Raw genomic sequence first — 18,213 nt, 5'->3', positions numbered from 1 at the left:
ACTAGAATAATTGCCCTTTTTGGCAACAGACACTGTCCTGCCTTTCTAGAATACTGCCTGTTTGATATAGCTGTCATCGAGGCAATAGGTCCAATCTTAAACTGAGTGTTGAAAAAGGTAAGACTCTTTTTGCTTTCTTAACTTAAAATCTCCTTTAGCGGGGAAAGATCCTATCTGCAAGAGAAAAAAAGAGGGCAAGCTTAGGATTTTAACTTAGCAAAGAAAGCAAAAGTCTCCCAATAGGCCAAATTCTTTAAAAAAAACAGAATTTACACAAATGTTGCTGGCAAACTGTCTACCGGCTTATTGCTGGCTGTAATTGATAGACTGATGGACAGGAGTTTAGCCCGCAGGATGCCAATAGATCTGCCGGTATCAAGCTGGAAAATATTTAATGTACTTACAATTGCATGGGGACAAATATTTAAGGGAAGTAAAAGAATTGAAGGCAGAAAGAAAGAGTAAGCTGCATCATTTCAGACGTGAGAATCAGATCACAAGTCTGATTAAACATAAACATTCTATAGTGCTGTAACCAGTTGGCGTGAATTTCAAATTTGGGCACTAATTAAACAAAATGTATGGGGTTTCAGAGAAAGTCAGGTTCAGAGTCTTAAAGTGGCATCTTTTAGTAACTTATAGAGTAACAATTTGGAATAAAAATCCACCATATCAGTTTTAGGGTGCACAATTTTTAAACAGTAATATTTTTTCTATTTTTCATTTATCAGCCTTTTTGTTATGAAAACATAAGATCTTTCCTCACCAGAAATTAAAAAAAGTTTCATGGCAAAATATTTTCACCTTAGAAGATATATCGAAGACAAAATAAGGGTACCAAGAAAGAATTGCACTTTTACCCAATTGACGTGATACCTAAAAATAGCATTAGAAGTTATTGAAGTGTAAGCAATTCTACACCAATTCAAATTGACATCAAAATGAACTGGCACTGAAAAAAAACTTGCAAAAAAAGACAAAATTGCAAAAAATGACATGACCTCTATTTCAACCCTGTACATGAGCAGCCAGTGACTTTTTCAAAATATCTGTTTTTTTTCTTCCAAGAGAGCGAATTTTGAAGTAGCATCAAGGAGCCAGCTATTTTCCAAGCACTTCAAAAATCTAGGAAGGAGTATGAAATATCTGAAAATTCAGGAGCAATAAATCAGATAAAATTTGCATTTGCTATTCCAGCAGACTCTAGATATATATCCCCTGTCAAAAGAATCCAGGAGTCTGACAAGAAAAGAACAGATTCATTTTTCTAGGGAAAGTTACCATTCTTTATAAACTCACGCCAACTTGGTACCGCACTCTATATTTTCATCATATTTATTTAAATGTCCAGTCTGTTTCTAGTAAACAAAAAAACAAAATTAATTATCTCTATTATAAGCTTCGCCTTTCGTTTATCACTTTCTCAGTAAGCACTTAGTTTTTCTAAGCATTTTATATTTTAAATTTTATTCTACCAAATTGTTTTTATATCAAGGTATATTTCATCATGCTCTAGAACTTACAAATTATATTGTGAAATTCTAAAACTGCCTTGCAAACATCTAAAAAAATTTCACCTATGGCGTCAAATTTATAATTTGAAACCTGGTTTAAATTTGGGCCGAAATCTGCCTAAATATGAGGTTTTTTGGATATTCTCATTATTTTTCCTGATTTTTTACTCAATGATGAAGAATTTTTAGAAAAATCTCTGGCTCTTTTGTTGAGTATCTTATCTTTTACATGAAAGAAAGGATTGGTCATATTTATCCAAAAATGCAAAACTTTTGATTTTGATTTCCAAAAAATCGTTTTTTTATGTGTGGCTCTTTACCTCTAAAACGTCCGAAATCCAATGTAAAACAAGTTTCTTCACGTTATCTTCTGTTATCTCTGTGCTGTTGTCTTTCCTTTTTCATTTTTTCCACTTATCAGCTTGCCCAATATTGATAGTATTGAAAAAAATCAACTGCAATAAGTTGGCATGTCAGGGCAGTGGTATAACTGTTTAAATTTTTCAGGATTTTAGAAATATTTTGAGAAACTTGAAAATGTTATTTTTGAGACACATCTGAATTAGGAGAGGTCTAGCTAGCAACTTTTGCTTGGATTTTGTGAAAAAAGTAGCTTTTGCTTGGATACTTTGTGACCCTAGAAAAAAAGATGAGGTTTTATTGGCTAACTTTGACCATAATAATTTGAATTGGTTATAACAGTTATTTTTGTTTTAAATAGGAAAAACTGAAGTTACACACTTTGGTACATAGCTTTGAAATTTGGTTCAGTGGCTCAAGTACACTGGACTAGCTTCATATGTGTACAATGTTTTATGTTAAAATTTTGATAAAAATTTCAAAGCATTTTTAAGTAATTTTTCTGAAAAACAATTTTACAAAGTACAGTGTTCATAACTTAAAATTACATGGGGAACACATTATTTGTTTGATTTAAGGAATTTTTGGGTAAAGAGGGCATTTTGTAAAATCGCTCGATTGTTTTGGTCAAAGCACTTGTTATACATTTTTGGAAAGCTAAGAGGTAGGGGAATCAAAATTACGTAGGTTCCATTTTTGACACTGGTATGATTTTCGGACAAATATGATGGTCTCATAGGGTCAAAAATTGATGAAAATTTTAGCTTGAGAAAACGGAGACCTTTTGTATATTTTTGGAAAGCTCTCAAAAAAATTTAGATTAGAGATATATTGCAAGTATAGGTGATTTCTGTACCTAACTCAAGATATTAACCCTTAAAAACTGTGCTTTCAGCCAGAAGCAGCTCTGTTTTGTCCAGTTTTTGCGCTCTTCGAATCTCTTTCGATCTCGAGTTAGGTACTGGAATCACCTATACCCGCAACATGTCTCTAATCTTAATTTTAATAAAACGAGCCTCTAAGTATTCAATCAAATTGGTAACATAATCTGTCAGTTATCTATCATGTTCACAATTAAGAATTTTGGCTGTTTGGGAACACAATATTTTTTATACCCTAAAGGTTTTTCATTCAAAAAAATATTCTTTTCTTAGGACATACAACAAGTTAAAGTTCAAGTACAATACAAAATGTGTGGCATTTTCTGCAAAATCTGCAAAAGGCTTGAAGTCAAAACAAAGCCTATTGATGATAATATCATACCTCTTATTCAAAATCGTGGTCCAGATAGTTGTCAATCATTGACACGCATTGTCAAGGTTGGATCAGATGAATTGGAACTAACATTTTGTAGTACAGTTCTACACTTACGAGGAGAGAGTGTTACCAAACAACCATTAATAAATTCAAATGGTGATGTTTTGTTGTGGAATGGTGAGATATTTGGTGGACTTGATGTTGGACTACATGAAAATGATACTGAAATCCTCATGCGACATTTGACCGCAATCTCTCAAGAAATGCTTGAAAATGTTGAACCAGCTGAAAAGAATATGGCTGATTTGTTTACAAAGATACAAGGTCCGTGGGCTTTTGTATTTTATCAAAAATCACTGAATAAACTCTGGTATGGTAGAGATTATTTTGGTAGAAGAAGTCTTATACAATCTTCTATTGATGGTAATTTCCTGCTAACATCAGCTATTTGTGGAGATTTTAGAGAAGAAAGTGAGGAAATCAAAGCTAAGAGTATTTATTGTTTGAATCTTGTTGATTTGAAAATTGATGATTTGTCATTGCCAGCTTTTAAAGAAGCAGCAAAACCGTTTGAAATAAAAATACTGCCTCCAAAACCCAACAAGCACTCTCTTCTTGGATCTATACATAGATGTACAATTAATTACCCTCCAAGCGAAAATAAAATTTCAGAGGGGTTAGAACATTTGGCAAATATCACTTGCTTTGAGAACGACTCAACGATAGATTTAGCTGACTGTGTTGGGAATCTTTCAATCAATGACAGTTCTATAGAAAAAATACAGGAACAATTTTTACAAGTTCTTAGTGACTCAGTTCGAACTCGAGTTGAAACCATCCCTCGACCACTTTTGCAAGATGGTAATCCAGAAACAAGTCTTGGAATCCTTTTTTCAGGAGGGATTGACTCTGTAGTTTTGGCAGCTCTTGCTCATAGACATGTTCCCCCAAATGAAAGTATTGATCTTATCAATGTCGCTTTTGAAGAGAAAAAGAAAATACCTCAAAATATGAAAAAGAAGTATGCTAATAAACCTGGTAATGATAATACTGATGTTAAAAGTTTTAATGTTCCTGATCGATTGACAGGAAAAGAAGCTGTTAAGGAACTGCCAGAGGATCGACAATGGAATTTCATTGAAGTAGACGTCACTTTAGAGGAACTACAAGCTGAAAGAAAATCTCGCATAAATGATCTTGTATGTCCCTTAAATACTGTTCTTGACGATAGCATTGGTTGTGCCATCTGGTTCGCTGCTAGAGGTATGGGAAAGAGGTATGGTTTGAATGATGAAAATGAGCTGGAACTTGTAGATGAATGTTACAAATCGAAAGTGAAAGTATTATTTACAGGAATGGGTGCGGACGAACAGCTTGGTGGGTACGCTAGACACCGCACAAAGTATGAGCATGGCGGTTGGACTGCATTACGTAACGAAATGAAAATGGAAGTGGATAGAATTTCTTCTCGTAATTTAGGTCGAGATGATAGATGCATTTCAGATCATGGGCGTGAAACTCGTTTTCCATTTTTGGATGAAAATGTTGTTAGGTTTTTGGATTCACTTCCGGTTTGTGTTAAAAGTGATCCAAGATTGGAACGAGGTTATGGGGAGAAAATTCTTTTACGTGAAGTGGCTGAACATCATTTAAAGTTGAATTTCGCTAGTCGATTACCTAAACGTGCAATTCAATTTGGTTCGCGTATTGCTAAGCTTGAAAGTGGGAAAGAAAAAGGAAGTGAAAAGTGTGAACGTTTGAAATAACAATCACGATCTCTAAATTTATCTTACATTTTAACCATTTGTAAATCATTTTATAATTTTTATACTTTATTTTTGAATTTATCAAAGAATCAAAAGTGACCGTCTCGTATGTCTTGAAATTTCTTGAAATTGTTGCAATTATGTGTTTTCTCTCTTGAAAAACCTTCTTTAAATAAACAAACATCAATTTCTATATTCTTATGTCTTCACCAGAAAATACGTACTAGAAAAATGAGTAAAAACTATAACAACAAAATTCAAATCCAATTCAAGAGAGGTGGACTTGAATCAAATTTATCACCCTTTCAACGAACTGTTGGATCAACTGAGAGTTCATTACCCAAATTCCACACAGACGAAAGTGAAAAGAAATATTTACAATCAGCTCCCACAGCACCTGTTGAGGATGACGACCTTTACGATCCTTTCAACCCTTCTGATGAAGCGGAGCCAGAACCAGAACCGGTTGAAGCGCCACCTAAAAAGAAAAAGAAACGAAAATCGTAATTAAACCTTTTCTATTAAACTCTCTATCGCAGTTAATTTTATTCAAACGTTTCTTCAACACCTAATCATGTTATTGATTCTCAAAGTCCATAAAGAGATTATTGGTTGCAACTGCAATGAAATATCTGTAGTACTTACGAAATTGTGATTCTTGATTTTTAATGCTACCATTTTTAACCCCCTAATCAACTGAAGTTCTTCATTCAAAACTGATAATGATATATGTGAAGAAGTAAGAATTTCTGTAGAACTATGTTCACTATGGACGAAATGCATACACCTGCTATGCCACCCAAAGTGACTCCTGAGTGAATAAAGTTGGGCAAAAATTTTCATTTCTTCGTGTATGTATTCTTGATTTATTTATGAATTTCCTGACTCATGGTATGTTAAAAGTATACTGTATAAACAAAATTAATATTCCACATTTTTCACTGACAGACGATGGGACATGGATGACGAAGCCTCTGACAAATCAATTGTTGAAGATTTATTGAAGAAATCCACAGTGGACGATCAGATCTCCTCTGTGGTCGCCAAACAAGAAGCCGCAAGACAAGATGAAATGAGCGATGAAGATGAACTAGATAAATTCATGGCTGGAATTGAGGTTCGTGATATTTATTTTATGTATGCTACGTCATATCTTCCTTCGTTTCGAGCGTAAAACTCCTACTCTTCGGGATATGAGCACTGCTCTTGTTTTGAATATTGAGATTCACCGGATAAATCACATGCGCACCGAGGTTTTAATGAAACAATAAAGAGTTTCGAAATCTAAGCCAATCAGCTGTGTATTAAACATTCTTATTTGAAATCTCTATTGATAAACATCTTTTGTGAAAGTTGTTTATAATATTTAAACCTATTAATAAGGAATCCCCGCCTATAGCAGTGCCTATAGACCAAGAGTAAGGCTTAAAAGCCTGGAGCTGTCTATTTTGTAGATTATATTTTCTGTTGTTCTATCGAAACTATAGACAATGTTATCGTCCGTTACATCGATAGTAAAGCCGGGAAAATATTATGCGCGTGGAGTTTACGGAAAAAAATCGGCAGGAGAGTTTCGAAGAAAAAGGAAAACTACCGGCTGTAAACTCTTTTTCGGCAAAAACCCGTTTACGAATTTTCTTCTGCTTTGCGCTTATTTCTTAGATAGTGATTTTTCTTCGACTATAGCATAGTATCGAAACCATTGTTGAGGACTTCTCTGGACTTTCCCATTCATCGTTGTCTAAACTTTCGATACAAGTGACGACCAACCTGGACCAACGACAATTTGATGTTTAAAGGACTTTTGAAGTTTTACAAATCTTTTTTTGCCAAAATACATTGTACTGATGAAATTGAATTCAACTAAACTGATATTATATATATATCATCAGTTATTATTTCTGTGTTTCTAGAAAAATCATATTTTCATCTTTAGGAGACACTGGAAAAAGAAGAAACTGACAGAAAATCCAAGAAAAAGTAGGAAAATTTTATTTCTTGCTATGTTCTTTCTCTTTCACCTTTTGATATTTGAATTTGACAAGACCATTAGTTTAGTATTGGTGAATTATGAACTTCATTCCTCTTTTAATTCGATATACACAGTAAATTCTCTCTAATTCGAATCTTTATAATTCGATTCTTCCCGTAATTCGAACGAAAACATTTGTCCCTTCAGCTGGAAAGTGGTATGAAATAATTCCTGTAATTCGAAGAAGATTCTGTGCCCTTGAAAATCGAATTAGAGAGAGTCGACTGTAATTTGGTTTAATTTACATCAACTTATCATAGTTTGCACCCATTTTTAATAGGGAAGGGAAATGCCAAATATTTTGGGTCATTTTTAGGGGGAGGGGTTGGTGGTAACAAGATTTGCCTAGAAAATTTTATTACAGAAGGGAGGGTTATAGTATATAGAGGGGATGAAATAAACATGGGAGAGGTTCATACCCTTCTGCTAACTATGCTTATATCATCATTCCAAAGATCAAGCAAAGAAACTCGTTTGGATGTCGACGAAGAGGATGACCAGGAATCATACTTCAAAGCGCGTGAAGATCTTCCATTACTCGCTTATCCTGATGATGAAGAAGAAATGGAATATGATTCTGATGGAAACCCTATCCCTCCTGAACGATCCAAAGTAAACCATATTATGCTCGTTTAACTCTTTTCTTCGTACTTAATGTCAACGAACGTAACTCTTCTTTTGTAGAATATTTTGACTTTCTCAGTCTGCATGTTTCCTTTTCTTTTTTATTAGTTTGGTTTGGTTTCTAAAGGTTGTACAGATAGGCCTCTTAATAACTTTTTTGAACTCTTCTTTCTACTTTGGGAGGGCGTAATGGGATTTTAGTTATCTTGCTTGACCTGCGTGCATAGGCCAGGGTTCGATTTCACTCGTTGCCACGTTTCAATTGGAACTTTTAGTTTACCTACCTTCTCAAGGACAAACTCATGCAGTTCGTGGGGATCGGGTTACATTACTACCAGAGTGTTGTGTGATATAAGTACAGACATAGTTCAAGACAATACGTTAAAACAATGTTGTCACGAGGGCTGAGTTAAATAATGATACATGTTTTTTTTATAAGCATTGCACTTATAAACATATCTAGGCTTAGATACGGCAGAAATTTAAGCATGTGCTAAGAATTACCTTGAGCCTACAAACTATGTTTTCCTGATTTCGCCTGTTTTTTTGGCTGAATTCTTCAGAGTTTTTCAAACTTCACTTCAAACGGACCATTTCTTGAGTTTTTTTGATATTACCTTTTATTTTTCAGATTATTGTCCCTTTGCCACCAGTTGACCATGACGAGGTGAGTTTTATCAACAATTGATAGATCTTCTTTCAGTGTTGAAAGTTCCTCAATTTCAGACGGATTTTCGTCTCAGTGAAGTTCATAAAGAGACTTTCATCTCAAATTCTGCATATTTCACCAATGTTTCAAGAATGCATGAGCTAATTTGCTGAGTAAAATCAACTTTCCCTCTTAGGCGATAAATTTTGCTTTGACCACTGATAATATTCCTAATAGAACCTCTTTGTTCGAAATTTGAATTTAGACCATATACTTTAGTACACCCCTGTCTCGCAGCCCTGGTAGAACTCTTTTCCTCAGTGGGGGTAAAAATTCCTATTGAAATCCCAATGGGGATAGAAATTCTATTGTTCAAAGGCTAACTTCCTAGTGGGGCTGAAATTCCAGGGTATTTTTTAAATGTTTTGTTTTTCTTAACGATACAAATCTCTGTTATTTTTCAGATGGAGTATGCGAATTTTGAGAGTAACTTCTATGAAGAGCACGACGATATCAAAAAACTAACGAGAAGTCAAGTGGAAGAATTACGAAAGTCTCTCGGATTGAAAGTAAGTCGCTTCTTGAATCAAACTCGCCCGTTCTGGAGTCTTTTAAATCTCCGGAAATCCGATCCGGGTTTTCCTTTGGAGGTTCCTAAACAAGCTAGATTATATTAAAACTCCAACCGTATGCTTCTTAACCTTCATTTATGAGTGTAGTAAAGATTGCTCTGTGTATGGAAACAATTTAGAATGCACGGTTATCTGAATCTTTAAAAGGACTCAGAGCTTAATGTCAGATGTAAATTTACACGAACAAAAGATGACAATAAGATTACCCAATGAGTAAAATTTCAAATGTTTTGATGTTATCCCTTCATAAACTCACTTCTAGGTTTCTGGTTCGGCACCTGCTTGTCCATCAGTCAGTTTCGTGCATTTCGGGTTCGATTCTCATTTAATGAGTGTGATCCGACGTTCGGAGTATTCAAAACCAACACCTATACAAGCACAGGTAAGTATCAATTCCTGTCTCTCATGACAACTCTTGTTTAAAGCTAAACACTTTAAATTGTAAGACTACTCATTCTTCCTGTAATGTATTTAGGGGGTTTCAGGGTGAATAAAGCAGCATATATCTCTGTCATAGGATGAAATTCTGCCATATTCCTCCATTGTGTAATAGTAGAAAGCTGAAATTAAAGTTTTTTTCTGTCTTTTTTCAAGAAAATCGCTGACAACAAATATTGAGAAATTTATTGAAAAGACGATGAAGTCTGACTCTATTACTTTTTAAATGTCCGCGAATTTTTTCTGCGTGCGTCTTAGCTTATATTAGACGTCGTCCGTGTTTTTTTCTAGGCAATTAAAAATCCCGGTTTTTGGTGAGGTACTCGCTACGTGCGTCTATGCACCGAATACACCTTTCCCGAATTGTTTGGTATTTTTCGAAGGTCTTCAAACCATATTGAAAACTATATATTTGTATTCCTCCTATAAAGACAAGTGCATGCTGAAAATTTGAGCTCAAAAGCTTTTTTCTATCAATTTTTATGACATACAGCCCGGCCTCGTTTCCATGTATTTCCATTCTATTGTTTATAAAGAAATTTCAATTCAAAATAACTCAAGAACCCGAAGTGCTTTTTTCATATTTCTTTTTTTATTTGTTTAGTTTTGCGACATACAATTTTATGAAACTAAATAGAAACATCCAAAGATTAAAACAAAAAAAGTCAAAAAGCCTAAATAACAATTCGGGAAAGGTGTATTACGCGAAAAAAAAGTATTTTTGGCAGATATGAATTAACACTATTCTTATTAGGCTGTGCCTGTTGCTCTTAGTGGCCGTGACATCATCGGCATTGCCAAAACCGGAAGTGGAAAGACGGCTGCTTTCGTGTGGCCAATGTTGGTTCACTGTATTGCCCAATCAGAATTGAAGAGTGGTGATGGGCCGATCGCAATGATTTGTGCACCGACTCGTGAGTTATGTCAGCAGATCAATTCGGAAGTCAAACGGTTTGGAAAATGCTATAATCTGCAGGTCAGTTTCTATTTTGATTTTTTGTCAAAAGCTATCCCGAGTAGAACGAAATCTATATTAATAGTACTTACAGCTAATATCTTGTTCTCTCCTACTCTCACTCACTAAATCTAGTGCTTTTACTTATTACAACCCAATCAATGATCTGATTGGTTGAAACTCAAAATTATGATGTAACGGAGCTAAATAAACCAATCAGTGCTTAGAGAGCGTTGTATTGTCGAGCGGACTTTAGGATAGCGCACATTTTTTAGTGAATGGTAGTTTGGGAGAAAAAGCTATTACTATAGTATTCCTTTAGATCGATTCAGAATATTTTACTTTACGTCAATCTCATACTAAATAAAATATAACTTTTTTTTGTTTTCAATCTTTACAATCCATGCAACTTTTTTTTGTGTGCTTACTGCTGTAGTTTTATACCTTTTCTCCTTTTTCCTCTACAGACGGTAGCTTGTTACGGTGGTGGTAGCAAGTGGGAACAAACGAAAGCGTTACAACAAGGCTGTGAAATCGTAGTCGGTACACCAGGACGTCTCATCGATTTGATCAAAGGAAAGGCGACCAATTTACAACGAGTGACGTACTTGGTGTTTGATGAAGCCGACCGCATGTTCGATATGGGTTTCGGTAAGACAATGGTCCACTAACATTTTTAGTCTTTAAATGCATTATTCTAATTGGACAACAGATTATATTCTGGATTCAATTGTCCTGTGCAAGATATTTTTTATGTTATTGTCTTCACTTTTTCATCAAAATACGACTTTTGAAGCTTTAAGGCCGGTCTCCACTTTCGCGTAAAATGGGCGACAGTTTTTTCTCAACCGTTTTTGCCTGAAGAAAAGATTACGTCATAAAAAAGTCTTGTGCGAACAAAAATAAGTTGATGGAAGTTCAACTTTTTTCAATCGTTACGTCAGTTTCGACCAATGGAATTGCTTCTTTTTTCAACCGGCCAATGATCTTACAAAAAAGTTAAAAAGTTTTCCCTCGTTTCGCGCGAAAGTGAAGACCGGTCTTTAGTGTGTCATGGTTTTGAATTTCCGCGTCAGAAATCTGACGTGTTTAGACGAGACTTGTTTCAATGAGAAAGACAAAGATAGAGCGATAGTAGGACGAGATTATTTTAAAATGTAAAATCTTCATTGGTATACAGAGCATGTCGTTACCCATATTGTAACCACAGTCAGCATCAAACAAATCTCGAGATCAAACCCTTTTCTTCTTCTTTTACAGAACCACAAGTTCGATCGATTGCCAACAACATTCGACCTGATAGACAATGTAAGGAATAAAGAAGAGTTCATATTGTAAATAAAAATCTTTTTTGCCCTCAAATGACCTAGCACTACATGAGACAACCTAATAGTTCGAACACTGGTTTGAACTAAGTTCAATATAAAATGAAATTGATTTAGAATGGATTTCTTATGTCGATTGGGAATAGCTACGGTGCCTTAAGGGCTACTTAGACTACACAATATATTGACGAACAATATTTGACAATATCGTTTTCGGACCGTAATGTACAAAGTAAATAACAGGTACTCTACTATAAAAAAGAATTTTCTTTCTTTAAACAATCCCCCTATATTGTTGGAAAATTGCAAATCAAGCTCACAATATATTACGGACACCTTTTCAATATATTGCCGACATTCAGTAATATATCGTCAATATATTGCCTGACAATATATTGTGTAAGTGCTTACTTACGCTAAACTAACTCGTAGCTAAATTGATCAATCATTTCATTTTTGACATAGCTTTGTTGTTCAGTGCAACAATGAAGAAGAAAGTGGAATGGTTATGTCGTGACATTCTGACTGATCCTGTACGGATTGTCGTCGGTGAACTTGGAGAGGTATGGAACTAGTATTTTAATTTGCCTTGAATTAAATGGGCTGTCCAATTTACACATTTGAGCGTCTCTGATTTAGGGAAGATCATATCGATGTTCATCTTTTTTTAAGACCTCTATCCATTCAAATGTCTCCTTAACTAACTAACTAACAAACATGGTTAGGGGTACCTCAGTAGCGTAGCCAAGAGGGGCGCAAAATTTATGTAGGAGAGCAGATTTTTGTGACACTGTTTTTATCTATTCATGGTATTAAAAGATCATTATAATGGCATACAAATCTGCTCTCCTATACAAATTTTGCACCCCTCTTGGCTACGCTATTGTAGCTTCAGACAACAAAGCCTTAGCTCTAGTTTAGACGGCCCACTTTTTGCCCTGCCTATTCTAATTGTGAATTAAAGAGGGCATAAAGTGGGCTGTCTAAAGTGATGCATAGCCCTCTTTTGACGCCAATGCAATGTCTTCTTTCAAACCTTTCCAAGCAAAGATTTTAACAACCAACTTTGTGCCCTCTTTTTGCCTACTCTGACAATTAGAATAGGCAGGGTAGAAAGTCGGCCGTCTAAACTAGAGCTTATAAACTCGTCCCTATAACTCGAATCTTACATAAATCGAACAAATCTATTCGGCTGATTCTATATTCTTACAGGCTAACGAGGACGTTGTTCAGGCTGTGGAAGTGATGTATAAACAAGAACAAAAATGGAGTTGGTTATTGCAACACATTGTAGAGTTCACTTCAGGTGGCAGTGTTCTTATCTTCGTCACCAAGAAAACAAATAGTGAAGAACTGGCAAAGAATCTCAAAGAAAACGGTCACCAGCGTAAGTTTTTGTCTTGTTTAGGATCCATGTGACTATTGAGCAAGGCTGCACGCGTCCCCTCTGATGTGTTTCCATATAGGGGATGGGCATCGTGTATTTCCGTCCGAAAGTTACCCACGTCGTTCTGTTTTTGAGTTTTAAAAACTTGATTACTAAGTTTTATATGAGAGATCAAAAATTTGAATGGTTAGAGGCTAATACAATCATTGGATTTCCGAACCTTTTTGAAAAAATTGGGGTAACTCTCGGACGGGAATTTGATACACGATACGCATCGCCTATATCAAAATCAATTTCGGGGATGCGTACAGCCTACTATTGAGCAAGAGTCTTCATCTCGCAAGGTTGTGGAATAAACCGCAAAGTGGATTATCAAACATTTTAAACTAAATTGGGAGGGGGGCGTACGGGACTACGTAATACCGATAATACCGATCACATTTTACCCTAATTACTATAATACCCTTACTATATTTACCCCAATAACTTTTTCACTCAAATACCGATCGATTTCAATATTTTGTACCAACATTCATATACAGATTTTCTAGACTCCCTTTCCCTTGTTTCCCCATGATTCCTTGATTTCACGTGATCTTTGATACCCATAGTTGACCGAAAATACCAAAATACCGACAAAATCCGGGGCTGAAACATTGGAAAATTGTACTCGTGCATATTCCATGATAATGTCAATGTAGAGGCTACAATGATCAATTTAGAGTAAAATAAAGAAAATAAATTTTCTTTTGACAGCTTAAATTAACTATTTGAAAAATTAGTAAACGGGCGGGTGTTCTGACTAGGTTAACTAACTAACAATTTTTTCTGTTCTTCTTTTACAGTGGGACTGATACACGGTGATTTTGACCAGTACGAGCGAAACGATGTTTTGAAACGTTTCAAAGCCAACGCTTTCTCCATACTCGTTGCTACTGATGTCGCTGGTAATTATTGATTGTTAAAGATTTATTTTTACATAAGTGTTCCCGTTTCATATCAGGCACATGTTTCATGTCAGGACAGCTTGTTTGCCTATTGTTATATTATGTTGATATAAGCAAAAAATGTTCTTTTTTTTCTCATTCTGACCAATCTTGCTCCACATTCGATCCAATGTGAAAAAGCTTGTAAATTAAAATTGATGAGTAAGCATATATATCACTCTTATTTAAAAACCAAGCCTTTAACCATATCTCAAATTATGACGAGAGTTGTTTTTCTGGATTCCGAGTTGCATCTTTATACATCGTTCCTGTTTCTCTCGGCATCCAGCTGTCAAATATTACAATTTTCCAGTAGCTAAATACATTCTTATAGAAATATCTTTTAAATTTATTGCACACCAAATATCAAGAATATCACGAAACTCCGAGTAATGAACGTTTTGTTTTTTAAAAGAGTCCTTTTTTGTATTCATCGAACGCGTTTATTATTTTAAGTATTACACCTTTTTTTTATAAGATCCAAAATTTTTTAAGCTTTCGGATGTTCTTTACTTTTTGGGTTTTAAGCGTAAAAGTGTTCTTAAAATGTTCTTATTTATTTCTCCATTTTGTGACCATTTTTGTCCATTTTCCTAAAGAATCGGATGTTTTCGAGTCCTCAAACAAAGCCTTAGAATGTTCTTAACTTGTTCTTAGCATTTTGGCCATCAAAGCCTTATGTTCTTATATAGTTTTCTTATAAAAAAACGTGTAGTGGTTATTAGCAGGGGTGGTTATTAGGCAACCAAGAGTACGAACGTATGTCAATGTATCCACTCGTTTTCTTATAGCACGTGGTTTGGACATCCCTTCCATTAAGACTGTCATCAATTACGATGTAGCACGTGACATCACAACCCACACTCACCGTATTGGAAGAACTGGCAGAGCTGGTAAGCATAAATAAACATAGATTTCTTTTTGATGTAGTAGTGTATCAAAATAATAGATTCAACGATTATCGTCATGAAGGGCGTGGTCAGTTATCTCTAAGGTCACCAAAAATGAATGCAAAAGATTTATGAGCATAATACATGTTTTTTATAAGCACAGAGTAAATTTTCTTGAGCCTCATTATGCTTAGCAAAATTCCTTTTTTTTCCGCCTCGAATATGGTCATGCTATGGTTATGTAATGAAGTAACTATTTTAAATTTGGTAAATTTTGAAATTTTTGCGATGTAAACTGATCAGCAAAATTATGCTTAGCCAGTCTGAAGCATTTGATCAAGATTTGAGACTGGATATGCTTATAAGCGTTATTAATTTTCAGGTGGCAAGGGTATTGCTTACACGTTGGTCACACCTCAAGACAACCATTTTACAGCTGATCTTGTCCGCAATCTGGTAAGTTTTATCCTGTCAGACTTAAACGTTTCTCATAAGGAAGGTTTTTTGTTTAAAGGAGTGATAGTCTAGCAAGCTAGACGACTGATTCAGACATAGTTGAAATAAAGCAAAAAGTAACGGAGGGAAAAATTTTAGTTTATACAAACTAAATCCCGTAGCAATAATCGTATTATCATATAACGCCTTTACTACTGTGTTACGCATATTAAACGACTCCAGTCTAAAGGAGAGAAAAGCCTAACTATTTATCTATTTTCTTCATAAATCCATTTTCGTGCAGTTTGGTACAAGATCATTTATTGTTTACATGAATGGAGTCACTCAGAAAATAACCATAAAAAATTTTAATGCAGGGTCTATGAATAAAATTTTGCCTCTAGGTGGCTCTTGGCCTATAGGGAGGGTCGCATAAAGTTCACTATCAATAATTTTTGAATTTTTGAAAATACTTCGAAGAGTATCCCTGTTAATCTCACTTTAATGGTGATGCGTCTCTTTGTCACTAGATTTTGAAATCTGATCCAAGAGAAAAAGACCGTCAAAATCAACACATTTCTTTCTCACTTCTAGGAAGGTGCGAATCAAAATGTACCACCTAAGCTACTCGAACTTGCCATGAAGGTAAGAGAATTGAGATTCGAATGGGCTTTTTTCTTAATACAGCTTTATGACGACTTATTTTTCTCTATGTAAAGGTGACTTTCAACTGGTTTTAACTGATTATAAACACTTTGTAAAAAGTTGACATCACGCTAAAACTCTATTGTATTGCCATTCAACACTTGACCTTTTGAAGAAAATCATCTTCTGAAAGATTTTTACGTGACTGTGCTTGGCCAATATGTGACCTTTATACCCCTGTAAAGAATCAAGTCATTCTTTTCTCTTTATGTGTTTCTTTTCCATCTTTCACTTATCACTAGGAGCACTTGACTTTTTTATAATCCTTTCCTTCTGAAAGAAATTTAGGTGGGAATTGGAAGGCTATAAAATGTCTATTCGTGATGTGGAATGAAAAAATTCTTAATACGAAAAGTTGAAATTTTATCATTGTTTCGAGAAGAGAGGAAACGAGCGAATGATTATAGTCGTTTTGTCCCTAGACTGACATATTGGTTTTTCTTGGAAAAACATCTTTAAACTAGATATCTTTTCAAGATACTAGGCTGGACAAATAGTTAAAAAATGGTTTTATTATATAAAATATTTCAACAAACTATTCATATTTATTCGATCTTTTTGTAGAATCCTTGGTTCCGTAAGATACGATCGAGAAGAGATCGGAAAGCATCAAATAAAGAATTCAAGCCAAGAGATCGCCCTGGTCTTGGAATGGATGATGATAGTGGAAACACTGTGGTACAAACTCAAATTTACTCAAAGTGTAAACTTTCTATAGGATCCAATAATGTCGACAATCATCATATTTCTTCAAGACATTTTCAGGATTTGATTATAGGTCAATATGGCGATTTTGAGCTAAATCCAAAATATGTAAAATCCATCAACCGCCAAATTAAATACCCGCTAATAGCCGCTTTAATGAGTACACGCATATATTAATATTGACTGTGTGTGGTAGGTTGTGTTTCGTAGGATTTCCCATGGCCTTGGATTTCCCAAGAAGGATTTGTGATGTCCGGATAATGGAATGTCTGGCTTAAATGGCATGATTTGAAGAGCAATTATGAGACTATGCTATATATTTTATACTTTCAGGGAAGTATAGCAGAAGAGGAAGAATTATTGGTAGGCAACACGTCGGGTAAACGTCCTTCCAGATCCTTGTTGACGTCTTACTCCATGTCTGCCAGTGCCTTTGGTAGCAACCGACTGGAAAACCTTAAATCTGCATTCAAAGTAAGTTCTGCTGTATTTTTATTTCTGGACATGTCTTTTTATTTCGCTTTTTAGGGAATCTTCTATAAGGGATTTAATTTGTAAGTTTTGTTTCATTCTTTGAGCCTTCTAAGTCAGGGGATAGCTTTTGATGGAAATGAGGAAAATTCGATCGGCATCATATCTGCTTGCATCACTTTATTTTTGATATTTGAGGCTCACATCGATTCAAATGCAAGATTCTTCTCAACATACATATTAAACCATCAGAAAGTGATATTATTACATACTCTCGGGTCCCGGGGGGGGGGGGCAGTCAGACAATTTGACCGGCGGGTATGTGCAGCGGTTAAAATTTGAAAAATGCACTGTAAGAGTATGAATTTCATCGATTTAAAAAAAAAACCATTTTTTTTGCCGCACATACGCAGTGTAAACCCACTGCCCGGGTCCTAACCCGGGGGTTGGTCTGGGGTAATCTAATAACCGGGGGTTGGAATAAACAATCAGGGTGAGAATTTTGAAAGGAGGTAACAGCAGGTTAGGACAACGGGAACTTTTTTCCTTCTTTTCTCTTTTTTCAAAAATATTTTCCCAAAAATAAATAAGCGGGTGGGGTTGGAGAGATGTTGGGTGGAACATTTCGAAAATTAATTAGCGTGGGGACGGCTATTAGGTATTCGAGAGTAATAGTGATAACTTATTTTTCTTTAATTTTCAACAGTCCGGTTACACGCGTTTCGCCAAAGCTTCCGATTCAAACTCCTCTACTATGGATTCTGGTGATAAAGATGGAAAAGTGGAAACCTTTGATCCTAATAACCAACCCAAAGCAATGCAACAATGGGGAAAATAGTCAGAAATTCAATAATAATTTTATTCAAATTCTTTCTTTGTACATAGTATCTTTTCTCTTTTACAAAAGTGTTTTTTTATGGACAATATATACAAGACCTAAACCATCTAAAGGAAATTTGAATCGACCTTAGCTTTTCTTTCACCATTGTTGCTTGTATAATTAGGGGTAATTTGAACTGATAAATATGAAAAATCATAAAAGCATTCCATACCTCACCAAAAAGTTTTACATTTATTTTATC

The 18,213-nt window shown here is 35.0% G+C and overlaps 2 protein-coding genes across 2 annotated transcripts; both read left to right on the top strand.

Moving 5' to 3' along the window:
* The first annotated feature begins 3,014 nt into the window (after positions 1-3,014).
* LOC136816596 (asparagine synthetase domain-containing protein 1-like) lies at positions 3,015-5,006 on the top strand. The gene has a single exon (XM_067072936.1). The coding sequence runs from the start codon at positions 3,065-3,067 to the stop codon at positions 4,895-4,897; it is 1,833 nt and encodes a 610-aa protein (XP_066929037.1). The 5' UTR covers positions 3,015-3,064; the 3' UTR covers positions 4,898-5,006.
* A 107-nt stretch (positions 5,007-5,113) lies between these two features.
* LOC136816595 (ATP-dependent RNA helicase DDX42-like) lies at positions 5,114-18,086 on the top strand. Its single transcript, XM_067072934.1, has 19 exons — positions 5,114-5,400; positions 5,846-6,014; positions 6,834-6,877; positions 7,385-7,541; positions 8,185-8,220; positions 8,667-8,771; positions 9,097-9,216; positions 10,027-10,248; positions 10,695-10,878; positions 11,488-11,535; positions 12,018-12,115; positions 12,765-12,939; positions 13,785-13,886; positions 14,717-14,818; positions 15,198-15,271; positions 15,845-15,895; positions 16,520-16,633; positions 16,994-17,134; positions 17,838-18,086. The coding sequence occupies exons 1-19, from the start codon at positions 5,129-5,131 to the stop codon at positions 17,967-17,969; spliced, it is 2,346 nt and encodes a 781-aa protein (XP_066929035.1). The 5' UTR covers positions 5,114-5,128; the 3' UTR covers positions 17,970-18,086.
* Positions 18,087-18,213: the final 127 nt, after the last annotated feature.

Source organism: Clytia hemisphaerica, unplaced genomic scaffold, assembly GCF_902728285.1.
Source record: "Clytia hemisphaerica strain Z4C2 unplaced genomic scaffold, Clytia hemisphaerica genome assembly, whole genome shotgun sequence".
Classification (NCBI taxonomy): domain Eukaryota; kingdom Metazoa; phylum Cnidaria; class Hydrozoa; order Leptothecata; family Clytiidae; genus Clytia; species Clytia hemisphaerica.
The sequence above is the reverse complement of the archived record's forward strand: the minus strand, read 5'-3'. Positions and strand labels throughout refer to the sequence as shown.